The sequence below is a fragment of the Lupinus angustifolius genome, unplaced genomic scaffold, assembly GCF_001865875.1.
Source record: "Lupinus angustifolius cultivar Tanjil unplaced genomic scaffold, LupAngTanjil_v1.0 Scaffold_32_45, whole genome shotgun sequence".
Taxonomy (NCBI): Eukaryota; Viridiplantae; Streptophyta; class Magnoliopsida; order Fabales; family Fabaceae; genus Lupinus; species Lupinus angustifolius.
The window spans coordinates 35,736-48,139 of NW_017720690.1; the positions used below are offsets into that span (position 1 = coordinate 35,736).

The 12,404-nt window shown below is 33.9% G+C and overlaps 1 protein-coding gene across 1 annotated transcript; it reads right to left on the bottom strand.

The window, feature by feature from the left end:
- Positions 1-1,128: 1,128 nt before the first annotated feature.
- Positions 1,129-11,514, bottom strand: LOC109338628 (pyruvate kinase 1, cytosolic-like). Its single transcript, XM_019575901.1, has 16 exons — positions 11,331-11,514; positions 11,016-11,112; positions 10,671-10,768; positions 10,209-10,364; positions 9,775-9,852; positions 9,372-9,503; positions 9,156-9,236; positions 8,958-9,029; positions 8,758-8,847; positions 7,860-8,004; positions 5,933-6,021; positions 3,605-3,700; positions 3,365-3,432; positions 3,068-3,167; positions 2,273-2,332; positions 1,129-1,578 (listed from the first exon to the last, which is right to left on the bottom strand). The coding sequence occupies exons 1-16, from the start codon at positions 11,397-11,399 to the stop codon at positions 1,426-1,428; spliced, it is 1,584 nt and encodes a 527-aa protein (XP_019431446.1). The 5' UTR covers positions 11,400-11,514; the 3' UTR covers positions 1,129-1,425.
- Between the last annotated feature and the right edge of the window lie 890 nt (positions 11,515-12,404).

Consider the following 12,404-nt stretch of genomic DNA (forward strand, 5'->3'; position numbering starts at 1 on the left):
ACAAGGTGAGAATGTGATTTTGGGAGGAAAAGGAATGGAAGACTTTAAAAATTATCCTGTTGTTTAGAAGTTGGACGAAGCAAGAGGAAAAGTTTTAGAGGGTTTCTCAAATAGGGATGGCAAAAAAACCTGTACCCGCGGGTAAAACCCGTACGGGCACGGGTACGTGTCACAAACGGGTACCCGTGGGTTTTAAAAATAGGTTTTTAAAAATACCGTAGTACATACGGGTGGGTATGGGTATTATGGTACCCGTACCTGCGGGTACCCGTTTTGTATATGATTACTATATTATTTTTAATTAAAATAAAAAATATACTATCATAACCTTCATTACACTATGTACATATTTTCCTTTTACTTTGTTTATATCTTTTCCTTTTACTTTGTTTACATCTTTTCCTTTTACTTTGTTTATATCTTTTTACATTGTTTACATCTTTTTAATTTGGTGTTGAAATACACTACAAATATTATTTCATGTGTAAAAACACACATGTCTTACAAAGAAAAACATATGTTTTTTGTTAAGTAAATGAGAATTGCAAACCACCAAAACAGAAAATTTCATTAGATTTAGCATTTTTGCCAACTATTCATTCAAAATACACAAAAACAAATAAATTTTATCTCATCTAAAACATAATAGAAATAGGAAATTAGAAATTCAATGAAAATATGGAAAGCCTGCGGGTACCCATTTTACCCATAGGTACACAGAAATACCCACAAAAAACCCGCAGTGGGTACCCGTACAGGTAGCGGGTAGCTACTACCCGTGCCCGCCCGTACCCGTTGTCATCCCTATTCTCAAACCCTCTAAAACCTTTTGGATATATTTTTAAAGTTTTCCCAATTTCAGCTTTTTTAGAGACAAAGTGTAAAAATACATAAATATTTTTAGTAAAATAATATAATTATATATCATTGATGATTATCTTCCTTTCCCCCTCTCTTCCTTCCCCTTTGATACCTCTTCTTCCCTTTCCCTCATAACTCTCAAACATTCCCTATTCCTAGAATTTCATCGAAGAGTTAAATCACAGTAAATCATTTTAATACCCATGCGACATTGTCATCAAACATACTCTGCTCATTTTCTAACCAAAAAAAAAGCATACACTGCTAGTTCATGACCATATAGACCATATGTAAAGTATGCCATACCAGCATCAATAATTTGAAAATTGTATCAATAAACATTTTGTCCTTGTATGAATATTAAAACAAGAAAATTAGCACTCCTTTTGATTTTATGTTTTGACATCCACTAGTGAACACTATAATTTTCTCATACACAATATAAATTAGCTATCAAAACCAAGCAGAGATAACCTCAGCTTGTAGCAGAATTAGGGTGCTTTCAAACACTTTGGGAACCCAAAAAAATAACACCTAACTAAACTGTAGTTTGATGAACACATTTTAATCTTCAAGCTCAATAATCTTAACCACGGCAGAATCACCAAGTTTCTGGCAAACAACTACTCGGTCGTGAGACTTGATAATTCCCAATGCTTTTCCATGATCAAGGGCAACCTTGAGAATAGAATCGTGTGTTGCACTTGTTGACTCAGCCTGCAGGCAAAAAGAGAATGAGATCAACGTCTAGCTTGTATTGTAGCATGCAATACATTATGAATCATAATAAATAGAGAACTATAATATGTACATAAAGCATCTGTAATATGTACTAGGCTCCTCTAAAGTGAGCAAGGGTTTAACCACCCGAAAATCATTTATTTAGTGGGTTAAAATCATGATGCATTTTCCTTTAATGTTTGATATTGATAGATCCTTACTTGCTCGATTTATAAACAAAATCACTTTAGATGAGCCTTTCCCAACAATATACCCGTCATGCAAATGAAGGTTATGTTTCAAGAAAGTAATCACAGTTTACATGAGAGCTAATTGTGACGCTGATCATAAACAAGTTTTATTTTAAAAAATTCACATGGTCTCCAAACTGAGATTTAGATATTCAGTGGACATGACATATTATAGAGCATTATGGCATCATTCGGTCCATGTAGCCAACCCACCTAGTTGGACTAGGGTTTGGTCCAGATCTACCTAGAGGGGGTAAAATGACCACTAGAGCCAGAATAAGCATTGAAACTGTCAGCAAGTAACAACCCCTTGTCCAACATCTCACCTTGATCTATATTCAGCATCTAACCTCTCCACCCAAAAGAACAATCTCAACAGAAAATGGCTATCAACTCAAGAAACAATAATAACTGAATAGTACTCGATAAAAATAACTTACTGGATGTCGAGGATCAGCAAGCATGGGAAAGAGACCTCTTACGATGAGTGATTGCTTTGCCTGTACCACAAATTGAATTTCTTCTTAGTTTGGTACTTTAGTTAACAAGATGAACCAATATAAGCAATACAACAATACATCCTAGTAAATACAATTTCCTAATCATTAAATAAAATGACTGTCCATATCCAAGCAAAGTAGCAGCATCTTTAAAAACTCCACAATTAATAGATGTGTGATAGAAAACCAGATTGAATGAATAACTTTTATTGTGATAAACACTGAAATTACACATTAGACTACAACAGACTTGCTATCCCAGAGACCAAGGTCTTCTATTACACACGCAATAAAGCAATTACTTGCATAGTTCAAAGAACTCCTACAGAGAATATCTCTGACAAGAAAACTACCAAATACATGCCTAATGCCTGTCTGATCTACCATCACACAATACGTTAAAAACGAAAAAACAAAATAACTGCCCCGAAAAATGCACAACCGCTACTCCTAAATAACTATTCATACAAATCTGCCATGTGGCAGATTTCTACCTTAAATTCCTCTATCTGGAGAATAACATCCAGATAGGAGGCTCCTATTACTGTGTTTGTTTACATTACACAGGATAGAATAATTACAGCAAGCTGAGAATCTTAAACAGCAAAAATTGATTTTATTCTGATTAATATTATGAACCAAACAATTATTAGAGAGTAGTATATTAATGACAAGATGTAAATTAGTTTCCACACAAATGAGTTAGTAGCAGCTTATCAGAAATCAGTATTCAACCTCAAAAGCTCCAGTAAAGCTCCACTTTAGTTGATTTGTCTTGAGTCGGGGGATCACAACCGAGAGAACAGGCATAGTTGGCCTATACTTTGCTATCAATCTAAGAAGTACATATAAAATGTTTAGAAAGTTTTCCATTAATAAGTAAAGATGAAGAATAGAAAAATTAGAAATGGGTATTTATTGAAGCATGATGCTGTTATAAAAAATCTAACCCAATTAAGAGTATGAGTAACTAGCAAGTTCATTTTCCAAGATACTACATATGACTGTTCATGTCTAATTATTCTTAAGTACCTTGCAGCCCTTCCAGATGAAGTGAAACAAATTATAATAGAGGCTTTCACCTTAACAGCTGCTCGTACCTGAACAAGTAAAGAATTTTATTTAAGAGCCTTCTTTCAAAAATTAAATAACATCAACCACCAAAATGACAAAGAAAAGCAATAAACATAACTATTTTTTCTCAATAGAAAGGCATGTACACAATAAACTACTAACTAAAAAAGTAAAGAGGAACATTCTCAATGCAATTACCGCAGAGGATGCAATAGATTCCATGTGGGACATGGGTTCTCCAACAAATTTGACTGTCTTCTTAAAATAATGCTCTTGATTGAAAACTTTCTCAGCCTACAAACAAGCACATGAAATTGAAGGCAGAGATATCAGCCAACAATTATGAGACAACTATTAGTGACATTTTAAATAGGAGAATATTTGATGATTAAAAGGAATTCCCAATAAATGATTTGCAGAACACATGTCACATTGAGATAAACCACCATAAGATAGAACCAAGCAAAAATGAGAAAAAGGAACGTATATATATAAAGATGAAATGTAAGAAAAGCGAAACTGGGAATAACATAGTTTCCTGTTTCATATTAAGATTAAATACTAAATACAAATAGATCATTTAATTCGTATAAGAACATGCAATTAGTAGATTCTGATGCTATAAATAGAGTGTTTGATATAAATTGTATGTATTGTTTACAAAGAGTCCATCATGTTTTTAGTGTGAGCGCACCAAGTACAGAAGGTGATCAAAGACTAATTACCACGCTAGAGTCCATCATATTTTTACTGTAAGCGCACCAAGCATAGGAGCTGATCAAGGACTAATTACCAAGCTAAAGAGAAACCACTAACTACAGTCAAAACTACAGTAGAATATTGTGCTAAATACCCTAAGGAATAGGGTGGCCTAGTGCACGAGAGTCCCACCTAGTGGGGTCTGGGAAGCACATTTGTCGCGTTCTTACCCCTGCAAGTTTATCATGAAAAATGAAGGAATTTGGTAAAAGAAAGACAATTAACCACTGGTTGTTTGAAATCAGGTCATTCAGACCATAGTATCATAATCTAGTTACATGGACTCGATTAATAGTCTTCAGGCATAAAATTTGCATCATAGTTGTCAGGTCACTAAGACAATAGTATCATAATCTAGTTACATGGACTCTGGAACATTAGTATCTTAAGGCATAAAACTTGCATGCGTGGTTGTCAAATCAAGAATCATGTTGAGAATGGTGAAATTGCACAATGCAGAAGCATGTGAACAAAACCTTAACTTAAATGATTCAATACCTAAAAAATGACTCCTGACAGAGCACCAAACAAAAAGGAACAGGATATTACTAATTGACACAGAGCAAAATGCTGAGTACATCTCACCAGAGACTAAGCTCCTATTACAGAGATTCCCTAGCAACGAGAATCCTGACCTCACTCAGAGTCTCACAAATTGTGTGCCCTCTCATTCCTCTCTCCGTATATAGCCAGACCCTCTCTAACAGAATAATGATTATCTAACTAACTACCATGCTGGCAGCAGGGATATTCCTTCTCCTAGAGTACACTTTCCAAGTAGTTAGCTTCTTTGGGCATGGGTCAAGCAACTGACCCTTCTCAGATTCAGCGGGTCTATCAACTCCCCATTCTTCTTAGCCTTAACAGAGAGACTATATGAACACTCTACAGAAGAACGAAACAAAGTGACTGCAAGAACATTGCACCAGAAAAACTAAAAAGTGACTGCCTCTGCATGGAAGCTGGGTTTCGATACTGGTAAGTCAACTCTTTGGTTCGTTTGTCCTTCCAAATTCTCTGATGAGAATTGGCAGGAAAACAAAGCAAAACAGAGAATACCACTGAAATGCAGAATTGTGCAATTCATATTGGTGACACAGATTCATTGGGAATCACGCTGAATCATGTGTTGTTCACATGATTCAAAGCATTCTGCAATTCAACATATAATTGGTGGCTTGCCAAATCATATTGGATCTCATGATTAAGATTGCAAATCATAATCTAATTACTTGGCTTGTACGTATTATAGTGAAAAAACTGGATATAAAAGCGCTTAATGTTAGACCCAGCAGGAGTTGAATCCAAAGCCCAGGTCACATCATTTTCAACTGGTTCATCTCCAAAATCCAAATACTGGCATGATGCCAGTTTTTTTCATGTGGTAGATCTGAATCAAATCCTCTGACGTTAGGGATAAATAATCATGGAGTGGCAAATCCACATAACATTGATAACTAAAGGAAGATATTCAGTAATACATGTGACATTGGCCATTATTAAAGCAAGATGGTGTATATAACCCAAAAATTCCCCCTATCAAAACAATTATAAAATTAAAATGTTCACAAAACCAGAGTAGACAGCTACCAACTTCAACACTAGAAGAAATCAACCCCAGATTCATTTACGAAACAGAGCGCTCATAGTAATAGTTTGAACATAGAAAGAATATTTTGATCAGGAATGCTCCATCAAACTTGAATAAAAAAATCAGAACAAATCCAACATATTGAACAAAAATATTGAATTATGAAAAGAATGTACCTCTGAACAAATTCTGCCAACTGTATAAATGGTCTCAACAGGGTACAACCCACGTAAAGTCTCGGCTCCCAGAAGTATTGCATCACTTCCTGCACATTTGTTAACATTTCAACAATCATATCTATTGAATGATTCTAACTAAATAACACTGGATAAGCATGTATAAAAGAATTAAAAAAGCAAGGACAAGGGCCTAAATCTAAGGGTAGAGAAAGTCCTTATTAATCATCTACCAAATGGTAATAGGTAGCATTAGCACACTAATAAATAGCAACAGAACAGTTGCAAGCATGCTGAATAGGTGTAAGAAAAACTAGAATATATAGAGAGAACTGGAGAAAACTGGAGCTAGAATCAGAAACTGAATTTTATTGATTTAACAGAATGAATCTTACAAGAGGGGCTGGGTAGTTATATAAAGAAACATGAGCTGGCATGATGTAACAGATTCCAAATCTCCTCTGCTGACTCAGCAGAGGCATCAACACACTGCACTCAGCTCTAATTGTATCGAATTTATAATAGACTTATACATAGTATACATCCATGCCAAGCACTTACTCTAATAATATGCAATCATAAGTGTCTTTGGAATGTAAAAAATGGAATATTAAAAAAATAGGAAGTCATTTCATATCTAAAATCAAAGGATTTCATCCTTTTGGAATTAGAAAGTCCATCAAATTGGATAGGGTTTGATTTGTTTTAACATAGATAGACTATTTTATCCTAACTAACTACATTTTGTAAAGATAATGTAAAATAATATTTCATTATTAAGAAAAGAATATAATTAAATTTTGATGAGTTCCAAATATAGAAAAGTAGTTTACAAATCAATTCAAATCCAATTTTTCTAATAAGTTTGAAACACCAATTCAAATCAAATATGATCACGTCCTTTCTTCTTCAACTCCTCTAAAAAAAACCCTAAAACAGATTTAATTGTGGCAGCTTTTCATTCCCCATCTGAAATCAACAAATAGAACACAGATGCCTATCTACCATAAACAAGGACCAACTTTGGTGTTTGGACCACCTGAAGCATCCATGGCTGGGTTCTCTAATTTCAGTGAACCAAGTCGAGAATTGCAGAGACCCAATTCGCAAATATACCATGAAACAGTACGCGTGAATCAGGTCACAGTTCGTAGAGAGTGAGTGAATTCTATCTAGGACGATGCTTCAATCATACTAAATTCAAAATTTCTAAATCGTAACACCAATTCAAATCAAATCATGTCCTTTTATTAATTGTTTCCAAACACAACCTAAAGAAAAGTAGATCACTAAAAAACCCTAAATATGAAAAAGAAAAGTGAAACATAACATTTCCCAACTATCTTTCATAACCAATTAGCAAGGAAACCAATATTACTAGTTCGGAAAACCAATATTACTAGTTCGGAAAACCAATATTACTAGTTCGTAGAGAGTGAGTGAATTCTATCTATGACGATGCTTCAATCATACTAAATTCAAAATTTCCAAATCGTAACACCAATTCAAATCAAATCATGTCCTTTTATTAATTGTTTCCAAACACAACCTAAAAAAAAGTTGATCACTAAAATAACCCTAAATATGAAAAAGAAAAGTGAAACATAACATTTCCCAACTATCTTTCATAACCAATTAGCAAGGAAACCAATATTACTAGTTCGGAAATTTTCTATCGGTGATTATCTAATAAAAGCAAACCAATGTTAAAAGAGACAACGTCAAGCACTAACAGAAGAAAGAAAGAAGATATCATTGTAGTTAAAAGCACCCAAATCTAAGAGAAGATAAATAATTCTCAAATGTCTTTTCATGAATGATGGTCAACTATCAAATGTTACAGGAGAATATCTGAACATGCAATGCAAATCAACCAGACAACTTAGTCAACAACCTAACAAGCAGCATCATATAACCTGTGACGTACCATCTAAAACAGCATTGGCAACATCGGTTGCTTCAGCACGAGTTGGCCTCAAGTTGTCAGTCATACTATCCACAACACGGGTGAGTACGGCAGGTTTCCCAGCCATATTACACTTGTGAAGGGCAGATTTTTGAAATAAAAATACCTACAAAAGCAAGTTAAAGTTGATTTGTATTAACATCTAAGCAAGAGTCAGTCTTAAACATATGATTGCCATAGGGGCAGTGACATAGATAGCAATCTATTAAGCTGATTCAGTTCAACCAATGAACATCCGTTTCCACTAAAAAAATATGCAGCATTTGTCAAGAACAATCTGTGTGTATGGGGAGTATGCATAAACTTCCATTCGTTCGTTAGCATTCAGTGTGTTAACTACGACAAACTAGTGTCTTCCATAATTTTCACAGTATGCAGAAGATGATATTTTATAGATCAAAATGCAAATCATTTTTCAAAATATAGAGAATAGTTACTTTTCAAAAATAATTTATTTTTATGAGACTGCAAGGCATATCTCTGGTCTAGGAGGGTGACCCCTGTCTCAGTCATATAATTACTAATAATAGTAAGTTCCTGTAAGGTAAAGGGTTGTGCACATTTGTTCAGTCCAACAACACACAAATGTTGTAGACAAAAACAACTTGAGTCGTGCATATTATATCAAAATCAAAGGAAACTTGAAAAAAAAAACATTTTTTCCACCATTTGAATCTGTTAAACATGTGGAAACATTTATTTGTTTCAATATATTCAAAGAGTGGCAAAACTTCATAGTGTTTAATACTCAAGCATCAAATACATTTTCAATATGCCTGCAAAGTCACAAACACACAGCTACACACAAACAAGTACTAGTACTTCAAACTATGAAATGAATTTCAACAAGGAAGCTTACCTTCTCTGGTGGAAGATCAATTCCCAAATTCCCACGGGAAAGGATAATACCATCAGCTTCTTCTAGGATCTCATCAAAATGGGTCAATCCCTAAGAAACAACATATTTGTATTGTATATAATTGAGTCAATGTTAACTAATAAGCATATAATTTACTGAAATGAAGTTTTCAAAGTACATTATGAAGATATGCAACTCACCTCAACATTTTCAATCTTAGCAAAAATTTGAGTCTGGCTGAGATCACCTAACTTAGAAAGGAATTTGCGTGCCTGCATTATAAACATATAAAGGCCTGTTAATCGAAAACCTTAAACGTGAATAGAATTTTAAATTTAAATTACCAAATATGAATTTCAGACGACAAACCCAACTAAAGGATTTGGAATTCAAATTACCTCGCGAACATCTTCAGCATGTCGGGTGTATGACAATGACAAAAAATCAATCTTGTTTTTAACACCCCAGGTGCTTATAACCTGTATAAATAGGTCAATAAAATAAAAAAGAAAATTACCCCAAATTTTAACGACCTATTTTCTAGGCCCCACCAAACACTACATGTGTGGTGATAAGTAGATCATTAAAACATTCAACTCAAAAACAGAAGCTACCTCCTTGTCTTTCTCAGTAAGGGTAGGCAAATCAATGTGAACTTGAGAGGCGTGTAATGTGAACAATGACCCAGACAATGTTGCTGAATTCTTTATAGTACAAACAACATCATTCCCTTTGACATCAGATACCTGCACACCTCAGGTTAGAACTCATCATGCATGTGGAATTTTAAATGTTCCAGGTTATGCCAGGGGCCTTACTAAGTTTTTGGAAAATCAATTCAATAAAATTTAACTTCCATTTACAGGAAGGAAACCTCGGTATGGCCTCAAAACAAACAAATGATTGATGCAGGTAAGAAAATTTTCAAACTCGTAATGATATTGAAGAACACAAAATAATAAGATAAAAAGGGATCTAGTGGGATCAATTTTGCAGTCCAGGCTAAACAAGTATTACCTCTAGCCATACAGAAGTAGTTTCACTTCCTGTGAACAGATATTGACCAATAAAGATAGTATCTCCCTTCTTCACTGACTGTAAACAATAAGAATAAACATAAACATTAAGTATCAAATCAACAAATGAATTACAACTCGAGCAAAATGGCATATAAAGATATTTCAAATCACAAAAGAGAATTTTTTTACATCAGAATCAACTAAACATTCCAGTTTTCTGTTTCAAACACCATTAGTATGGGTTAAATTGCACAAATTGGTAGAATTTATAGCTAATTCAAGCCTCGCAACCAGAGAAAAAACTACAATTGACACTCAGCATGTGTTCCATAAGTGACAGAAGTGTAAAAAGTTGATAAAAGAAATCACCCAGGTTAATGTTCCGCAGAAACAGTGTAAATATATAATGGGAGGTAGGAAATATCAATGTACCTGGGCCAGTCCATCAAAATTGATAGGCAATATCTCTGGAGTAGCTTCATGTCCCTGGTCAGGTGTTAGAACAACCTCACCATCCTCCTGAAGCGTGATCGTTGTCTCACTTTTGTTTACAACCTGCATCTCCGCACCTACCGTGTCCAGCATAACCTAGCAAAAGCAATCAATTAACAAACATCAGCTCTGAAATGCAGAAATCGGAGAATGGAACATTTTTATGTTATGTGGCTTTTACTTATTTTTAATATAGCTCCATTATTCGTACAACTAAAATCGAAACCAGTACATTTATAATATGATGGTGTTTGAATTCAAGTGTTGAAAGAAAGTTTTCCTTCTCAAAAACATTTTAAATCCCAATAGTCATTCTTTCTGAAATCAAGATAAACACAATTAATCAAGCCAAAGCAATTCCTTTCCTAAAAAATAAAATATCGAAAAAATATAAATACTCACTGCACAGAGCTTCTTGGTATTCTTAACAGCAGTTTTCAAATTCTCCAAAGTCTCTTGGTGATAATCCGGGTCACACCATGAAAAATCAAAACGAGCCACTACATAATACAATAAACACGAACCCCATATACATCAGATTAGAATTGAGTTTCTCACAGTACAAGCTTCAATAAGTCAGAGATTAAAAACAAAAACAAATAAAAGAATAATACAACAACAACTAGGTCTTTCTCTCACTAGGTGGCGTAGGCTATATACATCAAATCATGCTCCATCATAAATCATGTTTATGGACAAAATAGAATAATAATAACAATGAATAAATAAAGGGAAAGTGAAAATTACCAGACATCCCAGCCTGAAGACAACCAGAAATAACCTCAACAGATCGTGATTTTGGACCCAACGTACCAACGATCTTAGTCATTGCAGAAAAAAAGCTCTGCACAAAATAAAAAAACGATAAATAAAAGGCACCCGAGCGCTCCCACTTAGTGGGGTCTAGACGGTAGATAAGTATAGCCTTAAGTCTGCAAGCAATAGACTGTTTCCAGGATTTGAAACTCGGAACCAACATTCATTGTGCTGAGAAGGTATCAGAAAACATGAGATGGGTCAATGGATTGAAAATAAAAAAAAAATAAAGAGGAAGAGACTAACGGCTTTGGATGGCTCAAGGATGGAGGCCATCCGAATGGGTTCTTCGAGAAGCAAGTGACCGGTAGGCATGTTTGGTTATCGGTGAAAATGAATTCCACGAAGAATCAAAGGAGAGGAGAAATGAGTTGGAACAACGGCGCTGGTTCGAAGAGACCGAATGAAGAATGCTGCGTTTGAATATATTTAAATAACCGCTCAAGAGTATAATGCTAATATAATTAAATAGTATAATATCTTGCTTTGCAAGCTTTTCTACTTTTATTTTAAGGGCATCATTAGGTCTCAAGATATTTTATTGCGCATTCACATATCAAATACCCAACGTTTAGTTAATATTTTTGTCCTTGATTTTGATTTCTTTTGTTTTAAATCGACTTTTTTTTTTTTACTTTTTCGAAAAGTATGATATGATTTTTCCATCAATATCATCATATTCAACTGCAAATTTTTTTGTGAAGTCAACTTGTTAATCTCATACTTTTTCCTAGGTTTTAATGGATAATAAACAATTAAATTAAAAAGCATAATATCAATGTAACTTATGACAAAAGAATTTACAAGAAACTTATGACAAAAGAATTTACAGGAAACTTATGACAAAAGAATTTACAAGAAAAAGTTTTATAAAACATGTTCCGTAATTTATATAAAGAAAATTTTGTTTTTAGATGTTAAATCAAATACATCTTTTTAGAACCCACTCCACAATGGATTGTTGATTATATGACTTAGGAAGAGATAGAATGTAATTATATCATCTTCCAAAATTTTGGAGTTCCCATCGTGTTTCTATAGTTAAAATGTTGAAAAACATGTTCATGTTCAATTTAGAATGCACTAGTCTTTAAGTTAGAGATCTAGTTTCGAGAGTTGATTACGAGTTGGAGAATGTATTAGCAACTCGTTCGTTTATACTAAGATGATACGCTTACTAATTACATGAATTATTTTATATCACAAACTTGTTTCATTACTTCTTTTAGTTATTTAGTTGTTTATATAGGACAAAAGATATATTTTTCTATTATATTTGTGGGTTGGAAAATTTTATTTTGCTCTTATGTATTTTTATGT